General features: G+C 46.0%; 6 protein-coding genes across 7 annotated transcripts in view; 2 read left to right on the top strand and 4 right to left on the bottom strand.

Moving 5' to 3' along the window:
* LOC131888625 (irregular chiasm C-roughest protein-like) overlaps positions 1–1,330 on the top strand; it is a 45,195-nt gene extending 43,865 nt beyond the window's left edge. Inside the window, exons 9-10 of the mRNA XM_059237527.1 lie at positions 29–399; positions 469–1,330. Of these exons, the coding sequence (XP_059093510.1) occupies positions 29–399; positions 469–1,053 (956 nt within the window). The 3' untranslated portion in view covers positions 1,054–1,330. The remainder of the gene's footprint in view (positions 1–28; positions 400–468) is intronic.
* On the bottom strand, positions 1,321–2,908 carry LOC131888632 (diaminopimelate decarboxylase-like). The gene is made up of 4 exons (XM_059237540.1): positions 2,597–2,908; positions 2,219–2,527; positions 1,731–2,162; positions 1,321–1,618 (listed from the first exon to the last, which is right to left on the bottom strand). The coding sequence occupies exons 1-4, from the start codon at positions 2,906–2,908 to the stop codon at positions 1,340–1,342; spliced, it is 1,332 nt and encodes a 443-aa protein (XP_059093523.1). The 3' UTR covers positions 1,321–1,339.
* Positions 2,909–2,975: 67 nt separating this feature from the next.
* LOC131888630 (diaminopimelate decarboxylase-like) lies at positions 2,976–4,827 on the bottom strand. 2 transcript variants are annotated; one of them, XM_059237539.1, is made up of 5 exons: positions 4,771–4,827; positions 4,233–4,555; positions 3,845–4,168; positions 3,326–3,766; positions 2,976–3,260 (listed from the first exon to the last, which is right to left on the bottom strand). In XM_059237539.1, exons 2-5 carry the CDS (start codon positions 4,530–4,532, stop codon positions 3,021–3,023), a joined length of 1,305 nt encoding a protein of 434 aa, XP_059093522.1. In that variant the 5' UTR covers positions 4,533–4,555; positions 4,771–4,827; the 3' UTR covers positions 2,976–3,020. The 2 variants fall into 2 exon arrangements, with proteins under 2 accessions (XP_059093522.1, XP_059093521.1); XM_059237538.1 differs by having other exon boundaries at positions 4,233–4,808.
* Positions 4,828–5,491: 664 nt separating this feature from the next.
* On the top strand, positions 5,492–6,860 carry LOC131888634 (sphingosine kinase 2-like). The gene has a single exon (XM_059237542.1). It carries the CDS (start codon positions 5,661–5,663, stop codon positions 6,750–6,752), a length of 1,092 nt encoding a protein of 363 aa, XP_059093525.1. The 5' UTR covers positions 5,492–5,660; the 3' UTR covers positions 6,753–6,860.
* Positions 6,861–9,901: 3,041 nt separating this feature from the next.
* Positions 9,902–16,697, bottom strand: LOC131888639 (uncharacterized). The gene is given in 4 exon segments (XM_059237547.1): positions 9,902–10,183; positions 10,283–10,576; positions 10,653–14,279; positions 14,282–16,697. Coding segments are annotated over 2 exon segments (5,403 nt in total). The 5' UTR covers positions 16,559–16,697; the 3' UTR covers positions 9,902–10,183; positions 10,283–10,576; positions 10,653–11,153.
* A 509-nt stretch (positions 16,698–17,206) lies between these two features.
* On the bottom strand, positions 17,207–19,588 carry LOC131888635 (surfeit locus protein 6 homolog). Its single transcript, XM_059237543.1, has 3 exons — positions 19,237–19,588; positions 18,682–19,152; positions 17,207–17,685 (listed from the first exon to the last, which is right to left on the bottom strand). Exons 1-3 carry the CDS (start codon positions 19,385–19,387, stop codon positions 17,384–17,386), a joined length of 924 nt encoding a protein of 307 aa, XP_059093526.1. The 5' UTR covers positions 19,388–19,588; the 3' UTR covers positions 17,207–17,383.

Raw genomic sequence — 19,588 nt, 5'->3', positions numbered from 1 at the left:
AAATTGGGTCTTGAAATTCGATTTTCAGATAGCCTCCCTATTGTCATCATTTTGTCTGCCATTATTGGTGGAATAATTCTTACTATGTTCGTTATCATGGTTATGGTTGTGTGTCGCAAAACCACCTTCACCATGAAAAGAGAGAAAGCTGGCAAATCCCTCAATGGGGGCACAGCTAAAACCAATGGTGCCACAAATTCACTTCATAGGGAGGGATTGAACAACGGAGCACCACTCCAAGGGCCTTCAGATATGAAACCATTGACTTCTGGACTAGATATGGTCGATGGCGACGAGGATCAGGCTTGGGATCACGAGAGTCTGCCTGAATCAATTGCCAACGGCCCGAGACTGGTAAATGGTTATGGCGACTACAACCAAACTAATTTGAACCCACTGGTACATCCACTATTACTCTAGATTCACTTTGAAGTGAAATATTTAGCATTTCTTTATCTTTATTTCCAGGATGGTCATGTTATGGGCAATCATCATGCTATGGCTGGAGATTTCATGCCTTCGCATCCTTCCAACTATAATCCAAACTACGGATACCTCCCCCCTCCCCCTCCTCCTCATCCTAGTCATCAACTCATGGCCCAAGGTAGCACCCACCTTCCAGAAAATGGCAACCCATACAACGGTCTCAACGTGAGTGATCCCAGGTATTCTGCCAAATATGGAAACCCTTACCTTCGGACTTCCAACAACTCCATGCACGGCTCGCCACAGATGAATCTTCGGACTTCGCCTCGCCCAGTTAAAAATTTAAACAACAACGGAAGACCTTATGCAACGCTGAATAATAGATTAGGATCGAACAATGGATCAGGATATCACCACCAAAGCTACCACGCCGGTCCTCAGGATTACTCGGGAACCATGGTGGGCAATGGAGGGGGTGCCACGTTGAGACGGTCTCAAAAGCCCCGAGAGCAATCTCATGTGGCAAAACAGCAAAAATCTAGTCAAGCCATTCAAACTCCGCAACAGTATATAGTGTCGCCGGAAAAAGATAGTTCCAAAAACTCCGCATTGGCCACCCATGTGTAATTCTGGGAGGAGGTTTAAGCGGTTTTGAAAACTCACTCGCTCGTGAGTATCGGATAAAATGGTGCATCAACTATCAAGAAGCTAATTTGATTTAATCAGTATTTGTCAAGTGCCGAACTTATATCACACCATTTATATAAGACAAACATGTATCCAGATGTCATGAGACGACTGAGTCTCTGCGTCTGCATTATCCACGACGTGATTGTGTTCCATCATATGAGGTACAGTATTTTAGAATTCGTAGAAATTAGTAGAAATACATTCGAAAACTCCATTTATCTACTTATTTTTGTCCGGCTGCAACAAAACCAGCACGAAGTCCCTCGATCTCTGGCGTCTCCCAAAATTTGATGACTTCTTCGGAATTTTCTGGGGACTTAATGCACGTCAAAACAATAACTTCATGGTTGGTGGAGGATTTTGTTACCGCGTATACCGGACCAGACCTTGTGGAATGGAATCTGCCAAACATGCTCTTGGTATAAGCACCGGTGTCGCGGACAATCAGCCAATCTCCAGGATTCGCTTTGGGCAGGGCAATTTCCCTAGCCAAATAATCTCCCTAGATAGACAGGTTTATTAGAAACATGAAGTAGTAGGAGATTGCTCCCAACTTGAGCTTTATTTCCGTTCAACTACTCAAACTGCTTGAAATTCAATTCAAAACGGCATACCTGAAAGCAGAGAGGCCCAGCAATGTCATAAATTTCTTGATCACCAAATTGAAGTTGTCCATTGGGTTTTGCCAAGGAAAAGCGATGCCGGTAGACACCAGGCATATAAACCTCCCACGGGAACTGATTGGCACCAAAATGGGTAAGAAGAATCGGATTGATATCAGGAAACCACGATTTTATGGCCTCTATCCGAGTGAGAGAGAAGCCTGCTTTCAAAATGAGGCAACGACCAAATTCAGTGATAATCTTGCGATCTCCACTCAACAATTCTGGGACGGATTTTTCCAAGGCCTTGCGGTAGGTGGCAAAACTCATTTCGGGTGGCTCTTGGTCAGTATCGTATGAACTGGACAATCCTCCACCGATGTTTATGGCCAGTAGTTTCTTTCCTGTCTGGGCTTCGATCTTCATAACCAAGTCCATGAGTTTCTAATAAAGAAACTACTTTCAAAAGTGTACCAGGAACCAATTGTTGCTATAGTTACCCGAGTAGCTTCAACCATGTTGATAACTGGAATACCTTGGCTTCCAACGTGCAAATGGATCGAATTCAGCCATGAGTATTTCTGGTAGATGTGGCAAATATCCTCTGTAATAGGAATACCAAATTTTGAGGCTTTTGTAGCTGTAGATGTACTGACTATGGTTCCAAAGCCAATGATTGGATTTATTCTCAATCCGATATATGATTTTGGGATCCCATTTAAATCGGCTTGCTCATCCACATGTGCCAAGTCTTGCCAGTTGTCCAAATTTATGTTGACCCCCGATTCCAAGGCTTGTTTAAATTCACTCTGTAAGAAGCAGATTATTTCCCATATGGTTATTTCTTTGAAGTGTTGCATTGGAAGCTCTATCCTCACCTTGGTTCGGACGGGGGAATAGTAAAAGATGTCTTCGGGCTTAAATCCGGTTTTCAATGCCAAGAACACTTCTTGCCAGGAGCCACATTCAGCTCCCATTCCCATTGAAAGAACATGGTTCAAGACACCAACGAAAGGATTAACTTTCACGCAATAAGCATTCGAAATGAATTCTTCGGGAAAGGCTTCATCGTAATCGAGGATTCGTTTCTTCACTGTCTCAAAGTCAATCACATCCAAACAAGACACTTCATCATTGATGAGATCATTTTGGGCAATTTGTTGCAAAATAGTCTCCATGAGGAAGGACATCAGTATGCCGATTTCGCTTAATTACCTAGCAAACTAAACTACACAAGCAATGCAATGACAAGGGAACTCGAACAGAATAAACTTGTTTATTATGCAAGAATTTGATCACCATTCAGATTTCTTGAGGGTGCTCACTTCCCCAAAACTTCATATTTTCCTCGATAGTTTCCCTTTCCTTCAAGCAATAACCCACCATTTGGCCATTTTTCTTTGTGAATCCATACACAGGGCTGGGCAAGATCGAGTTAAACCGAGAGTACATAGCCATTGTATAGGCACCGGTGTCTTGAATGATCAGCCAGTCGCCCATGTCTATTTTGGGTAGCTCGACGTCCTTGGCCAAATAATCTCCCTACAAAACAAGACCATTAGCAATGAAGTGGCATCATCGCCGGTTTTTTTTAAATGCCAACATACCTGAAAGCACATTGGACCGGCCAAATCGTACACTTGGCTGCCTGATTGATCCGGAGACTTTAGATTCCCTTCTGGGTCGGCCAATAGATACCGATGTCGCCATACTTCAGGCAAGTAGGTTTCTCGGATGAACTGATTTGTTCCCACATGAGTAAGGACAATAGGTTTGATTTCCGGGACCCAATCTTTGATGAAATCAACTCGAGTCACAGAGAATCCTGCTTTTAAGAACAGAGAACGTCCAAATTCCGTGATGACTTTGTATTGACCACTGAAGAGCTCCGGAACCACTTGGTTGAGATTATCTCGATATCTTCCATATTCGAAAGACTTGGGCTCTTCTGCCTCCTCATAAGTTGACGAAAGACCGCCTCCGATGTCAATGATTTCAAGTTGTCTTTTGCATTTCGACTCGATTTCCTTGACTAGGTCCATGCACACCTAACAAAATAAAATAATCTCGGCTAATACTATTGTTTTTATAAAACTGACATTTTTTTTGTTCCTTTAGTAGCTTACTCTTGCTCCTTTGACGAAGAGCTCCAAAGGTACTCCTTGGCTTCCAACATGGATGTGTATTCCCGATAGCCACGAATATTTTTCATAAAGGTCCAAAATTCTTTCCTTGGTGGTGGGTATGAGCGGTAGACCGAATTTGGATTGCTTTGTAGCCGTTGATATGATTGCGATCGTACCGCCCCCCACAACAGGGTTGATTCGGAGCCCCAGCTTGGCCTTGGAGCCGGAGCACCCATCTTTCAAAAGCTCATCTACAATAGCCATTTCGTGCTCATTGTCCAAGTTGATGTAAACTCCAGCATCCAATGCGGTTTTTAAGTCAAGCTAGGTATGAAATAGAATCATTCGTTGAGAGATTAAAATCAAAGATATGATTGAGAAAAAGTACCTTTGTTTTGCAAGGACTGTCAAAGATCACGGCTTCAGGGCTGAATCCCAGAGAGATTGCGTGCATGGTCTCCGAAATGGAAGCACATTCCGCCCCAAAGCCTTGGGCTTTAACCCGATTGAGAATGCCCCGGAAAGAATTGGCCTTGAGGGCAGCCGCATTCACGATGAAAGGCTCCGGGAAAGCGGCTTGCAAAGAATCCAGGCGACTTTGGAAGTAGTCCAAGTCAAAGATTTCTGCAGATGGGGTTGCATCGTTAATGAGGCCCTTGGCAGCAATGATTTTGAGAATTTCGTCCATTCTCGGACGTGGTTGTCGCAGTACTAAATGAGATAGAGCTCTAACAGTTATTCCCATTAGTCCTTCAACAACTCCTCAATCACTGTTAAGATTGATGAACGAAAACAACTTTGATAATTCCAGTTTTTCTCAGACACAGCAAGTCGCTGGGTTGCTGCTTGGAAACAAAAGACATAAATTTGATAAGTTCACCATCAAAAATCTTCCCTAATGTACAGAGCTCTTTCAATTTTAGTACCCCTTAACGTCTACAGTTCGTAAACTGCTCAAGATTGTGTTGTAGTTTTTTGTTGTTTTGGTGCTTCACTTTCGACAGCTGAAAGAAAACTCCCATCGATGTGTCGTAGTATTCTTATATGTGGCGAGCGAACTCACCACTTGACACGTCACATGGGTTGGGATTCTGACGCTTACCTAAAAAGACAGTACACTTGAATCAATTATGTGGAACCTCTCGCGCTATTTCATTGTCAAGAGCACTATAGCCAACTTAGAGAGGTTGGCAATGTTGATGCCCTTAATATTTTTTGTAGAGCAACTTACGTGCAAGTAAGCTTGAGTAAATCTCAAATTTGTGATCCAACAATATCGACAATTATTTTTTGCCAATGTCATCATTAAAGGGCGAATTTAACATTGATTTGCACGTTGAGCCGAAATCAAAGAGGGTTGTATATGAATGGTTTTCCTAAGTATAGATGATCTGAACTGTCGAATGAGAAACCTGGTCACGAAAGACCATCTCAAAGTTCTGCTTAACATACCGGTCAATTTCAATTCTGCCCTCTTGTCATCTTGCCCTCTTGTCAATACACTTCAGAATTTCAAAGGAGGAAAAAATGAACGGCAATATTTGGAAAGTTTCAAGACAGTTTTTAAGTTAATTTGTCAATAATTGCGATTTCATGCCCAAATATCTTCAGGTGAGTTTTTGATGATATGGATCAAAAACGTAGTTAAAAATGGATGGAAAAGATATTGATACTGAACTCTATGTAGCGAACTCCTGAGCTTTAATCTGTTTAGCTTATAATGTAGGTAGTATAATGTTCAAACATCTCAGAGGACCTCTTATCTTGGAAGAAACGTGATAAGACCCTTCTTTATCTTGAGTAGTATGAAACTTTGATGAAAAGTGAAACCATGGACGAAATTGAGTTAGAATCTGAGAAACCACTTTTGGTATTCATTAATCCCAAATCGGGAACAGGAAGGGCAGTGACAATGTACAATAAATATCTTGAACCTCTATTGAAAGATAAGACGATCAAAGTGGATGTGATTATGACTAAATATTCCGGACATGCCAGAGACTTCATTGAAAAATGCCCTGATCTTCGCAAGTACAGAGGTTTGGTATCAATATCGGGGGATGGACTCATTCACGAGATATACAACGGTCTCTTTAATCGGCCCGATTGGTCTCAGATCTCCAGGATGCCCATGGGGCTAATCCCAGGTGGATCTGGATGTGCCCTAAATAGCTCCCTGCTACGACAGCTCGGTCAAGTCAGGGACGGATCGACCAGTTTGGGACCAGAAGCTTCCGCAAATAACGTGGCCGTGGGTGCCAGTTTGGGCAGAACCACGCCATTGGATCTTCTGGAAATCGAATTGGAGAATGGGGACACATATGTGAGCTTCTTGGGGGCCACTATAGGGATCGTTGCTGACTCGGACATTGGGTCAGAGTGGCTTCGCTGTTTAGGATATCTTAGAGTTTATCTGTATGTTGGAACACGAATGTTCTTCCCGAAGAACTATCGAGTGAGGCTCTCGTACCTCCCATTACCAAGAGATGCAAACGGCCAAGTGTGCCCAGCCCCCGAAGATACGCCATTGGCCCTTCCAAAATTTTCCGAGAAACTACCGCCCAATTGGGTGGTGGAGGAGGGAGATTTTCGTCTGCTTTACGCAATCAACATTTCACTTCTCGATCCCGTCTCGCTATTTGCTCCCGAATCGAAAGTTGGCGATGGCATTGCTTGGATTGTGGTCGTGAGAAGTTCTATTACCGTGAGAGAAACAATTAATTGGACATTGAATTTGCAAGATGGGCCCATTGATGTGGAAGCCATGGAAGTAATACCCGTGAGAGCGTTTCGCATTGAGCCGCTTTCCCCTTCCACGGGAATCCTAACGCTAGATGGTGAAAGCGTTCCTTACGGCAAATTCCAAGGACAGGTTATTCCTAAAAAAGCCAACCTCTTCGTGTCTTAAACCGGAAATGAGCGTCAAAGGTCCACCCAATCTAGTCTATATCATTTAGGTATTTTGCCACGCTATCTTGCGTATGACATACCAAATAAACAAACTTGCCTTGAGGAATCCCCAGACATGATTTGCATCAAAACAGAGGGATGATTTCGAATGACGGGGCACAAATTCTTTTGTTACCAGGCCTAAACAAGCGTGCGCGGCTAATCGATTGAAAGTAAACCTTATTCGGGTGCCATCACAAGTCAGAACGCATTCTAATGTTGAGGTAGAATGAAGTGGCACACCATCTTGATCGGGATATTTGTTTTAAGTGCTATTTTTTATGAAACCGAGACGTGTTCCAGGCGTAGACGGTCCAAAATGACCAAACGGAAGCCACCTACGTTTACGTCGAAAGTAACGAAGGTTCTCATTCATCAAAAGCGTAACAAAGACAAACTTATTCCTTCGCCGGATACGCAAACTGGTTTTATCCGGCCTTTTAGTTACGTGATCGACCAACGGGCGGTGAAGACGCCTCAATCGATTTCGCGGATCAAACGTTACCGCAGAAAGCGATTTTGGCCTAAAGGACACAAGCGTAGGATCAAAAAGCACCGCATTGGTCAAAGACGCAATGGCGAAGAGGTTGAATACGAGGACGAACAGATCGTTGTTCAAGACAAAGTTGATCATGCGGATGATAGTGCCGGCAACGAGGAGGATGAGAGCGAGTTTGAAGATGAGAAGCCAAGTATTCATTTCCATCTGGATAGCCTGATTGATCAAAACGTTTTGAGTTACCTTGTGGAGGAACTGCCATGGGATGATTTACTGTCTCGAAACAGATTGAATCGGGTGGTTGAGGAGAAATTTGTAACAGAACACCTAATAGAAGAAGGTGGTGAAGATGAAGATACTAACCATCGGGGTTGGGGCAAAGAAGTGGAACATGGAAATGATTGGAATCTCGTTGACGATCAACATAGAACCTTCTTAGAGGCACAAGCAGCTCAATCGCAAGCCGCCCATGGGGAAAATCTCGAGCGGTCCGACCAAACAGGCGGAAGAGCTCAATTCCAGGTACAAACTTATCCCAAATATCCTCAATCTTATCCACGGTTGCAGCCAAAACCTCAACCCCATCCACAACATCGACCTCGACCTCCACCGCAAGCCCCACCTCAACCGTTAGCCAAACCTCAGGCTTCAGTCTCGTCCACGCATGTCATCCGCCACAAGGAGTGCCCCATTCATTTTAAGGAGCACTTTCCGCGGTACGTTCTTAAGGGTGATGTGAGAACCTCTCTTTCCCACTACATGGAGTGTCAACGGGAACACCGTCTAGGGGCTGAACCCTTCGGCAACCTTTTTCACTCCTCTTGGACTACAAGCTCTGACAATTTCGGCTCCAGATCAGGAAACGACATCGAAATTGATCTTCAAAAAACCGGCTCGGCCTCGTAATCCGTTGAATTTGGCGCCAAATCAGGACCAATCAACGACGAGCTTTTGTGTACATAGTTGATTGATGAAAAATAAGAAAGGAAGTGTGATCCCCAAATTCGGACGATTAGGGCCAAGTGCCTGATAATGTGGAGTGATTGAGTAGTTTTGTTACGATCCATTAAAATGGAGGACCAAGAGGCGTCCAGTTTGTCGGAGGTTTCGACTTCATCTTTGGAGGACTTGGCTCCCAAAATCCAGAAAGAATTTGCCAATTTGAGTTCGGTGTTACTCGAAACCAACCAGAATATTCATACATTTGAATTCATGCTCAATCAATATCGACAGTTTGCCACGGTTCCGCCGATTGTGAGTCAAAATGAGCCATCGACTTCCATGATAAATGATGATTGTATGAATGCCAGTCAAATCGCGTCTTCCGCCAAATTACAAACATTACTTTCGGATTTGTCGGAAGCCGTGGATAAAGTAGCATTGTTAAAAGAACATTTAAAACTAAAGGAGAGCCAAGAGACCTTAAGCGAGGCCTCCATTGTTAAGAGTAAAACCATTTCTGATCTACAAGTAGAGAACCAATCGCTTCAGATGGAATTGAAGAGCTCTAGATCAGAAATTGAGATTATGCGGGAAAGGGTGAAAATTTTGGAGCAGAATTTGATGGATCAGTCCCAGCTTTGCGATCAGCTTCGTGAATCAGCTCATAGGTCTCGTCAACTTCTCGAGGAAGAGCGAAACCGATCTTCCAAACTGGATCACAAGCTCGACATTGAGAAGAAGGCAGCGGAAAAAGTTGGGCAAGACATCAACAAGTATGTTTCTAGAATGCAAGATTTGGAAAGGGAGATCGCCGAAGCCAGAAGAGAGAAGAAGACTACCAAAGCCAAGAAACCAGGGTCAGAACCGGTGATCAATATGCACGGAGACACCTTGTCCGTTCATTATCCTGCCGAAGACGACCTTGAAGATCAACTTCGAAGCATCAAGCTTGAATTGAACAAAGAGCGTTCGTTGCGAGTGAGCTTAGAGGCTCAAAAGATTGCACAAGAAGGGAAACTACAAGAGAGTAACAAACAACTCGGTGATCTTCGTCAGGGTTTAGAATGTCTCGAGGGTGAGCTAGCCCGTTGTCAAGGTCTGTCCATCCCTTTACCAACGACCGATCCTCCGATTTTGACTCAGACTGATGTGAAGTCCGAAGAATGTCTTGATGGCCGTGCGACAAAAGACCCATCCACTGCCTTAGCCAAACGTGAAAAGGATTTCCATTCTCTCAAGAGCAAAAGTGAGATCCTCCTGAAGAAATACAAAGAACGCAAATCGGCCCATCTTGCCTTAAAACTGAAGATCAAAGGTATCCTGTCTTCTCTCTTAGAGAGCCTAGCGTCCGCTGAACAAAACTATCGATGTATTTTAAGCCATTTGGGGTCAGAGATCGAGATATCCACGCGTCTAATGGCCGCCTATCTGCACATCAGTGTGAAACACTCGCCAGTTCAATTGCTCCATCGATCTTTAAGTGGATGGTTCAACGATATTCAAGCTCTTTCTACGTGGCTTCAAAAGCAAATCCTATGCTTTGGTCAACGATGCTGGACCGACCGTGAACCAGGGATACAATCGAAACATTTGGTGGCTTTCCCTGCCATTCCAGTGCCAAAGGAATCTGAAAACACTTTTGATGACATCAGTGAGGCTCTTTCAAGCAAAATCGTGGAAATCTCCAAAGACAAATCCATCTGTGACTTGGTGAGAGGTCACGAAAATGCCATCTTAGATGGCAACCGACTTGTCCAAACTTTATTGAAAGAAATATAAACAAGCTGATATTAACATTCGAAATAATTGCAATCGCCCCAGCCGATGAATCCGCAAACTCCAATTTCGTACTCTCGAATTTTGAATCCTTCCTCTAGAAGCGTGCATCGAAGGTCTTGGAATTCGGTGGAATTGTAAAGATGATCCATGACCTTCTTCGTGTCTCTCTCCTAGTTTATTTTTTTTTTAACAAAAAGAACCAGTGTTAGTGTCCACAATTACATCCCATGTTCACACATTACTAATTCAATAGATCGTGTGAACCCCACCTGGAGTTTGTCCATTAAGTCGATCATATCCTGGTCGTCGATGCAATGCCCTATCAACCATGTCAAGATGTCGTGAAGAGGAACAATAGCCTTGATTTCTTCGTACAACGACCTTAGCGAACGACCAACAAAGTCTTGGCGAGACATCTTTAAGTGTAACGATATATCCTCTATTTTTTCACCGATCCCCGAGGCTCCATTCGTTGTCGAATTGATCTCTATGTGAATCAGATCATCTATCCAGTCATAAAAGGGTTGTGGATTCAACCCATTGTCAAGAATCCATTTGTAGAACTAGAATTGTAGAAGCTCATTGTTCTGATATCAACATATCTTTAACTGATGTTATGTCTTTCTGATTGAACTTCACCTGCTCAAATTCCTGTTGCTCCCACATGTGATCAATAATAGCCTGTAGGTCGGTCGAGTTCAAGTATCTTCCAATGCGGAGCATATCCGAATCGCCGATGGCCATTTTGTTTTCCAATAAAGCGACAATATCTTCCCAATTAGAAACTTGCAAGAACTCTTCACAGAGATTGTCAAGTTCCACACAATGCGCTTGGAATGCGAAGGAAAAGAGACCAACTGCCAAAAGGACAACCTTGCAGATCCGCATACTGCCCTTGAACTGAGAATTACGCCTCCAAAATTTCCCATTAGTCCCGTTATCTTTTCCAAATAGTGTTCCATTAGCACAGACGCCAACAAACTAAGCACGTCATTACTTTTTCTTTCCTATTTATTGAATCTATATAAGGTGTTACACAATGCATAGAAACCACTATATCATAGATAGGCTATATAAGTTTCAGGTACAACAGAAGAACGAGGGATCAATTTTTTGCACGTCAGAACTTCAGTACATTTGCTAAGGGGCATCCTGAAGAAACGAATTGGCCTCGTTTGCTCTCGAAGAACAATCCATGGATTTCGATTCTGGGTGGGTCATCTCATCGAAGAGCTTCGAAAGAGAATCTGTGGCGGATCCCACACAATTGGGGTCATCTCCAGACACGGAAGATACGGGAAAGCTCGGATTAGAATTAGCGTCTTCATGAACAGAAGATAAGAAATGGGATGAACTAGGAACAGCAGAGAAAATGTCGTTTTCCGCCGTGGTTGGCGGTTTGTTCACCATAATGGAACTGGGAGGAATAGATTCGAGAAACTTGTCCGCCGCTTTCATGTTGTCCGACTCGGTATTCAACGCCGAACTGAACGAGAAGTTGGAATTGTCGTTAAAGACACTCTCGAGTTCTGAGAGAAAATTGTGATTCGATGATGAAGAGGACGTGTTTAGCAAATCGTCGGCAGCCTTTTGGCTGCTTACTTTATCTGAGGTGAAGACCACCATGGTGTCTGATTTCAAACCTGGATTCGCAATTGACGTGTTGGTAAGTTGAGGCTCCAGCAAGGACGCTGTGGAGCAAACTTCATTGGACTCGAAGAGGCTAGACTCAGAAGGGAGCGAAGCTTGAGGATCCAATTTATCTGACTTGGAATTGGAATTGATATAAAGATTAGTGTCTTCTCCTTGGGTGGGTTTGGGTTCGATTAGAGGTATCTCATGGCCATTGGGATCCATATCAACAATATGTTCCGAGGATGAGCAAACATATTGCGTGGCAGTGGTAGCCGTGGAAACAGAAGGATTATTAGATGCATTGGCGATTGGAATGTCAAGAGTAGTAGAGACGTTGAGTTCGGGATTGAACTGGAAACTCTCATTGGCCGCACTGTTGGCGCACGACGATGCATTTGCACTATAGAGGGCTTCAGTGGAGCTCACTGTCCCCACATTGATTCCCGAGCTCACACTGTTCCTCCGACTGTTTGACTGACTAATAGCGTTGGTGTGGAATTGTTCGGCTTCACTGAGCACCTCGCTCAAAGGCGAGTTGGGCATACTGCCGTTATTAAGGGGATGGTGGTCACTGATGCTGGCTGGATTTGAGATCATTCGCATATCTACACTTGGAGGGCCTGAAACGTGTGAACAAGAAGGGGGCACAGAGTGGACTTGTCGGTGATCCAAATAGGGTGAATGAGGCAGATCCAACATGGACATAGGCTGATGTTCCAAATGATGATTATCGTGGATACTCGCTACACTCGGTGGCCCGTGATGACTCGCCACACTTAGTGGGCCGTGATGACTGGCTACACTTAACGGACCATGATGACTGGCAACACTAGGAGGGGCAGAAACCATTGGCGTTAGGTGGCTATCCAATTGGTGGGCACTAGCTACGCTTGGCGGGTTGGAAAAATGGGACACACTCGGGGACTCGATCCCCGCACTTTCAACTCGGGTCGGGTTTTGGTGGCTCAAATGCTCCATGATATCGCTTTGATGATTGTGATGGGTGTGATTGCTATGGTGATCTGAAAACGAGGTGGGTGTAGCATCGGTCAAGGAGTTTTGGGAATTCATGTGCTGGCCATTGGACACGGACAACTCGGGCACGTCTGCGGACTGCGGATGATAATCGATGGGGTGGTCGTCCAAATGGATTTCATCTAGATTGAGAGGTCCACAAAAGTCCAGGCCAGTGGGAACAGTGGCGGGCACACTTGCTGTGGAAACTACTTCTGTTCCGGTCATCAGGTGTCCCGTTTGAGAGACCGGAGTGTGAGGGCCTCCTAATGACGGAGCGGGTGAATTCTGAACCGAATGATGTAAGCTAGATTGACCCTGAATGATGTCGACACTGTGTCTTCGCTCGACCAAAGGCGTGCCGGGATTGGACATCACACTACTCATGTGATGAGAGCTCACACTGGCTGGGCCACTTTGAAACGGTGAGTTCACGTGAGATTTAAGTTGTTGTTGTTGTTGGTGATGGTGGTGGTGTTGATCGTCTTGAGCGGGATCCATCAAGCTCCCTTGGGTGTTGGTGCTTGAAAACACAGCTTGTATTGCGTTGGCTAATTGTTCTTGATCGTCGTCTAAGAGAGGCACAGGCGACGAGACCACTTCTTGAGACGATATAAGCCCTTGGGGTACAGCACTCGCCATGACCGTTAAGTGCGAGTCTTTGGGGCTATTGTTCCCACTCATGAAACTGGAAAACGAGGGGAGTTTTGTGGTCGTCCTTGAAGCTGTGGCTGTGGAGGAGATTGCATTGGTGGAGGTTGACACGGAGTTATTGCTAGGCCCGTCAAAGCTTGATAGAGCGTCGATTTCAATGGCGAGTTGTCGCGCCGCGGAATCCGAGCACTTCGTCCCATGATCAGGACGAGATTCCATGTTCGATCTGTTCGCATGAAGCGTCGTCTTTTTGGCATGAGCAATCGACATGTTACTGTCGTCGTCTCCGTGAGACACGGATCCCGGGCTTTTGTGGTCGTCGAAGGCCTTTTTGGAATGCTCGCCAGTGCTGTCTTGCGAGTCATCATCCAAGTGAAGATTGCGAGCTCCTAAGTTCTGCTCTAGGACCACTTGAGCTCCTAGACTGTGATCCTTGTCGGAGGAGAAAGACATGAGGGAATTCGAATTATCGTCATCGGCGTTGCCCAAGGTTGGATTCGTGGAATCCGACCGTGGCGAGACCATCATCGGGTGCTGAATGCCTAAAAGTCGATGGAATTCGTCAGGGATATGTTTGGGCTGTTCCAAGTACCACGGACCCTCGTGAACGTTCAAGGCGGTTTGCATACATTCACCAAAGTTGACAAAAGGCATATCTCTATCGCAGAGTTTGGTGTCGATCAGACACCGATCAACAATCTTCTTGACTTCGCTAAGCATTTTTTCCATGTCTTCAAACATCTTGCACAACTTGTCCATACTCGTTTCCGGGAGATTCGAAATCTTCTTGGCTTCCAGTTGCCACATGGAGTAGTTGTCAAACATTTTCTTGCTCACCACGTCCAGGACTAACTCGGCATCGAGATTTTTCACCAATTCCTCCAATTGGGTTCTGGCCATGGGAATAATGGGCATGGAGAATTCGGGCATCTTTTTGCCGGGATATTTTCCAACCACATGATGACTTCGCTAAGCATTTTTTCCATGTCTTCAAACATCTTGCACAACTTGTCCATACTCGTTTCCGGGAGATTCGAAATCTTCTTGGCTTCCAATTGCCACATGGAGTAGTTGTCAAACATTTTCTTGCTCACCACGTCCAGGACTAACTCGGCATCGAGATTTTTCACCAATTCCTCCAATTGGGTTCTGGCCATGGGAATAATGGGCATGGAGAATTCGGGCATCTTTTTGCCGGGATATTTTCCAACCACATGATGGCTAGACACCAACAGAGAATGGGATGATACACCTCCCATGGTGGGCGGTTCTGACGGTGTGACTGAGTGCCTCGGAGCGTAAACGGTGTCTTTTGGACCATGATCTGGGTATAGTTTTATGTGCTTTGCCATCTTTTTGTCGCCTAAATAGATTTTGTCGCAAACTCTACACCTGTATCGATCCGGGACGAAAAAGCGTCTTTTGGGACGAGGCTGTTGTTCTCCTTCTGGGTTTGAAATCTTGACACTTGGCTTTTTCAACGGTTGGATCTCGTCTTTGGCCACGGGCGGCTTGGATACACGGCCTGACCTCGTCATAGAAATCGAGCTCGCCACTTTGGCTTCATCGTCTTCTTGGGTGGCCTGGCCCAAGGGGGTGTCGCCCTCAATGGTGGGCATTTCGTAGTGCATGTTTCGATCTGACACGATTTCATTGCCGAGGGTCTGGATCTGCTGGACCGAAAGGCCGAACTCTTTTCGCAATTTCTTCGCATGAGCTTCCGGTTTCTCGAGTTTCATCTCTCCGCGACGGGGTCGACCTCGTTTTCTCGAGTTGTTGAGCTTCTTGCGTATGACTTGGGCCTTTGACGGCACGTGGTTCTCGTTGTTTTCGCGCAGATTAGGGGTCAAAAGGTCATCACTACTGTCACCGTCATCACTACTATCGATTCCGGCCACGGTGTCTTTCAGTCGGACAGGCGGATTCCTGGGCAAATCGACCAATCCCACGTCTTCAGGGTAAACCACTTTGTAGATGACATTGGTGTTGGTCTTGGGATCAAACACCACTTTCGTTTCACTCCGTTTTGTTTCTTGACTGGATGTGATCTTCACACTTTGATTTTGTGGCGAAGGTACACTGGAAGTGAATTCCATTCCCGAGCAAGCACTGATAGCAGTGGTGTTAAAAGAGGAGCCGGGTGGAAGAAATTTGATCCCTTCCGAAACCAGGTGCGTTCCCAGACCATTTTTTCTGCTCACCAAGTTTGAGTTTCGCGGTAGGACAAAAGCATTGGACCCGAGGCGGATCATCTGGGGCTGAGGTTTGGGCAAGATCATTGGCTGCGATCTCCGGGCTGATACTCCCACCGACGTCATCACCGAGGGCGTCATGACGGGTCGCAATCGCGGTGAATACGGCGGACTACTCGTTTTGAGTTGGATCGAGGCATGATGACTCATCCCGGGTGCTCGTCGCCCGATGATCGAGGGCCGATGGTGAGGGCTGGCGAGACTCAAATGACTGGTAGTGGTGACGGTCACCGGGCTGCTTCTGGGAGCCGGACTCGGCTTCAAGACAAAATTGACCGTCCCATCCGTAGCTGTGGTGGGGATGAGGATCATATTCGTGCCCACGGGCTTGGCCGAGGACACCCTCGAGCAGCTTGAAGGTGCCGTAGTGTTGGCCGTGAACGGACCATGACCACCTACGGCCTGAACGCTGACCGAGTTTCGTCCCGGGCTGACGGACAATCCCAGGGCCTTGGCATTGGCGGGTGAGATCTCCAGGGTGCCGTCATGGGCCCGGAGCACCGTGACCACGTCCTCGGGCCTGACATTGGGCACCGTCACCCCGCATTGGGCCACGGCCGATGCGGCAGCTGTATTGGTATCCACGGCCGCCACATTAGCCAGCTCCTCGAGCAAGAGTGCGTTCTGTTGGGTCAAAGTGACCTTGCCCAAGCCCTGATCCTCGGCCTCCTTGTCGGGCAGATGCAAGTGCAAGGACCCGCCCAATCCATCTATGTGCGCCTCCAAAGCTCGGCCGTCTAAATCCGCCCTACTTGCCTCTGATTCCGAGGCTGAACCTCGAGTCGTCGAGCTGGAGGTCGAGGTCGAGACTGGATTGGCCGTAACCTCGGCTAAGGCTTGCTGGAGGATGTCGGGTGCAAATCCGGAGATGATATTCCCGTGTCCGCTGGCGTCGGACAAGACCAAGGTCTTGTCATCCAGAACATAGAGTAGCTGACCGGTCTTGTCTTCCTCGGGCTGGGAGGACGGGCAATTGGGCTGGCTGGCCATGACACGCAACCCAAAGGACCAGTGGGCGTGGATCGACAGGGCAGATCACAATCCAGAGCGTCACCCACCAAGCACCATGATATTTAGAAAGCGGGTTTCACGCGTTCATTTTGGACAAAAGATTCCGGAATCCGAATCCAGAGAGAGGACTAAATTGGAACGGAAAGGTGACCATCAGCTCCATTTCAGGAAAAGCGTAGCTCCGAAGGTTTGAAGGATGACTTTGATAATGCTTTTAAGAAAGATTCTATAGGTAAAGAGTGCCAAGGCTCTTCAATAGCCGAAAATGACTTCCAAACGCTCGAATAAACGGTACTGAGTCTTTTACTTGAGATTGTGAATCAAGTAAGGCTAGGGCTGTTTGTACGAAATTCCCTGGGCTCGTCAGCCACCCTAAGTCAATTAGCACGAGATGGGCTAGAGAGAAACATAACAATACACCATAATCCAACGTGACCAGTTCAGATCTGAGGAAAGGCCCGAATTGTGAGAGGTCAGGCCAATTGTCCACAACGTGGTTAGCCCAATCAGACCTGATATTTCCACGAATAGAGGTGACGCAACTGGCGGATACCCTCGCCGTACAAATTGCAATTTACACACGTTGACCTATGTCAACGCAAAGATAAGTTCCAAGGAACACGTGGGTGCAGATCATATGGTCGCTTTATTTTACTTCGACAGGAAATAAGGAAATCTTCCATGTATGAGACATCCTGTTACATATACATCAATGGAAAGAATATGCATCAACTGTAGGAATAAGGGGGACACCGGTCCAATGTCCAAATGGTCGTCGAGAGGGATGAATGAGTCACTCGATCCTCATCGAAATCCGGGGACTAATCGGCCCCGCTTGGCCGCCTTTTTGACCTTGGTTTGCTTTACTTGATCCTTGCGTTTCTTGAGGTTCTCGGAGCGCTTCTTCTGGAAATTGGCCTTGGTCTGTTCCACTTGACCCTGGCGGTCATCCCACTTCTTTTTCGACGATTTCTTCTTCTGCTCGTGTTTCTTGATGGTCTTCTTCAGGAGCGTCTCGTCGTCCTTCACTTTGACCCCCTCGGCCTTGTCCAGGGCCGATTTCCAAGCCGTGTGATCCGTTATGGCCTTTACCGCATCCATCTTACCTAAAACGCAAACAACATAAGGAGCACACTCAGTTCTGACGCGAATACGAATCTTAATCGTGTTTATGGCGTATTATGGTGTATATGGCCCTGAACGGAATGAAATTCCGCTCAATGACCTTCGGGTCAACTCCTTTGAATACTCCACTCGTAGATAATGGCGGTAAAGATATTGAGCAGGTCTCATCTATGAAAGATCTAGGTGTGGTCCTCCGAAATAATTGAAAGTTCGATGAGCATATCCAAAAGGTGGATAAAGCTTCTTAAATGTGTGGTTGGATATATTGCATGTTTAAGTCCAGAGACAGCATCACAAGGCTAACTCTGTACAAGTCGATTGTTCAACCACATCATGAGTATGCTTCACCCATTTGGGCTCCACTGAGTTAAACAGGTTTGCAAAAGGTCAAACAAGTCCAAAGATGTTTCACTAGGAACATCACAGGAATGAGAGAGCTCTCATATTGGGAGAGACTAAAAAGGTTGGGACTGTGCAGTGTTCAGAGAAGGTACGAAAGGTACTGTACGTCTTCAAAAGCATCCAAGAGCTTTGTCCCAACCCAGGATTTAGGGTCAATTCTAGAGACCGTAGAGGCTTAATGTGCGTTTTGAGAGCACCTTCAAGTCCTCAAGAATCAAGGCTAGCTCGAACAATTAAGTCCAACTCTCTTCTTTCTCGGGCTCCTTCATTGTTTAACTTGCTTCCCTCTAATATTCGTAGAGAATACGTCAGCCTTGTTGATCCGGTTGCATGTTTCAACTCAAACTTGGACCAATTTTTAGATAGCATTCCTGATCAACCATATATTCAAGGACTAGCTTGGTCTGCCAACTCAAATTCGTTGGTAGACCAAATATCATAAAAAGATTGAAAGGTAATAAATAGACGAATTATAACCTATCACTTTAATACTAATGGGGATTACATTCCCTGTAGCGCTTAGAAAAGCCCGTGAAAAACCAAACCAAAAAAAAAAAAAATCAAGGAGAACTTACCTTCGGCTTTGAGAGTCTTAATCTTTTCCTTATGCTTCTTGATCTTTTGGAGGGCAGCCTTGGGATCAGCCGCCTTGATCCCACCCGGACCTGAAATCTTGGCCTTGACTTCCGAAGTGGGGGCAGAGTCTTCGGAGAAGTCGAATTTGGAGAACACGACCTTGCCTTCGCTATTGTACACGGGTTTGGTGTTGGCCGGAGTGATTCCACTACCATTAGCTTGGCCTGCTGTACTGGTTTTGACCAATCGTTTTTGGAGCTTCTTCTTCTCCTTGGCCTTTTGGCGTTTCTCGACCTTGGTCAACTTGGCCGTCTCTTTCTTATTGTTCTTCTTGCCCTTCTTATCTTTGCGTTGTCCTTGGAATTCGGCCATCTTCTTCTGGAAGCGATCTTGTAGCTCGCCCATACTCTTGGCCCGCCCATTGAGCTTGGGAAACAAGAGTCGTCGTTGAGCCTCGCTCATGCCTGAAACTAAACCAAGACTATCCGATGATCCGAGGATTCATGGGCGTACTTGATCGAACTGTTAATTTTAACCCGGAGGTCCAAACTTACGCCCCATGTCCGGCGAATCGTGGTCGTCCTCATCGCCATGGAGACCGGGCGCCTCGCCAAAGACCCGGGATCCGAGTTTCCGCCCACCCTGATGTTGCGGCACGTACATATGGCTGAGCAAACGCCCAACAAAGGCATCTTCCAGCATCATTCGGTTTGATTACCCAAGGTCAAGGGTCCAAGGGAGGTTCAAGCAAATCCTGGGCGGGCCGGAGTGATTAGTAAATAAGTGAATGGATGATGAGTTTCAATCGATCAAAATGTCAAATGCAGACTTTCATTGAAAAAGAATGAAGTAACATGAGTTACGATTGTTTGGCTTTAGCACATTGTTCCGACCACATGGTCCCAT

Source organism: Tigriopus californicus, chromosome 10 (genome assembly GCF_007210705.1).
Source record: "Tigriopus californicus strain San Diego chromosome 10, Tcal_SD_v2.1, whole genome shotgun sequence".
Lineage (NCBI taxonomy): Eukaryota > Metazoa > Arthropoda > Copepoda > Harpacticoida > Harpacticidae > Tigriopus > Tigriopus californicus.
This window is presented reverse-complemented; position numbering and strand designations above follow the sequence as displayed.

Bases quoted from the DNA above. Each gene is read 5' to 3' on its own strand.
- LOC131888632 (XM_059237540.1), bottom strand. From the start codon at position 2,908: ATGTCCTTCCTCATGGAGACTATTTTGCAACAAATTGCCCAAAATGAT. The intron at 2,528-2,596 runs GTGAGGATAGAG...TGCTTCTTACAG, and splicing joins ATTCCCCCGTCCGAACCAAG to AGTGAATTTAAACAAGCCTT. The intron at 2,163-2,218 runs GTAACTATAGCA...TTTCTTTATTAG, and splicing joins ACATGGTTGAAGCTACTCGG to AAACTCATGGACTTGGTTAT.
- LOC131888634 (XM_059237542.1), top strand. From the start codon at position 5,661: ATGAAAAGTGAAACCATGGACGAAATTGAGTTAGAATCTGAGAAACCA.
- LOC131888630 (XM_059237538.1), bottom strand. From the start codon at position 4,589: ATGGGAATAACTGTTAGAGCTCTATCTCATTTAGTACTGCGACAACCA. The intron at 3,767-3,844 runs GTAAGCTACTAA...TTATTTTGTTAG, and splicing joins TCTTCGTCAAAGGAGCAAGA to GTGTGCATGGACCTAGTCAA. The intron at 3,261-3,325 runs GTATGTTGGCAT...CTTGTTTTGTAG, and splicing joins CCGGTCCAATGTGCTTTCAG to GGAGATTATTTGGCCAAGGA.
- LOC131888635 (XM_059237543.1), bottom strand. From the start codon at position 19,387: ATGATGCTGGAAGATGCCTTTGTTGGGCGTTTGCTCAGCCATATGTAC. The intron at 19,153-19,236 runs GTAAGTTTGGAC...GTCTTGGTTTAG, and splicing joins CGATTCGCCGGACATGGGGC to TTTCAGGCATGAGCGAGGCT. The intron at 17,686-18,681 runs GTAAGTTCTCCT...TTTGCGTTTTAG, and splicing joins TAAGACTCTCAAAGCCGAAG to GTAAGATGGATGCGGTAAAG.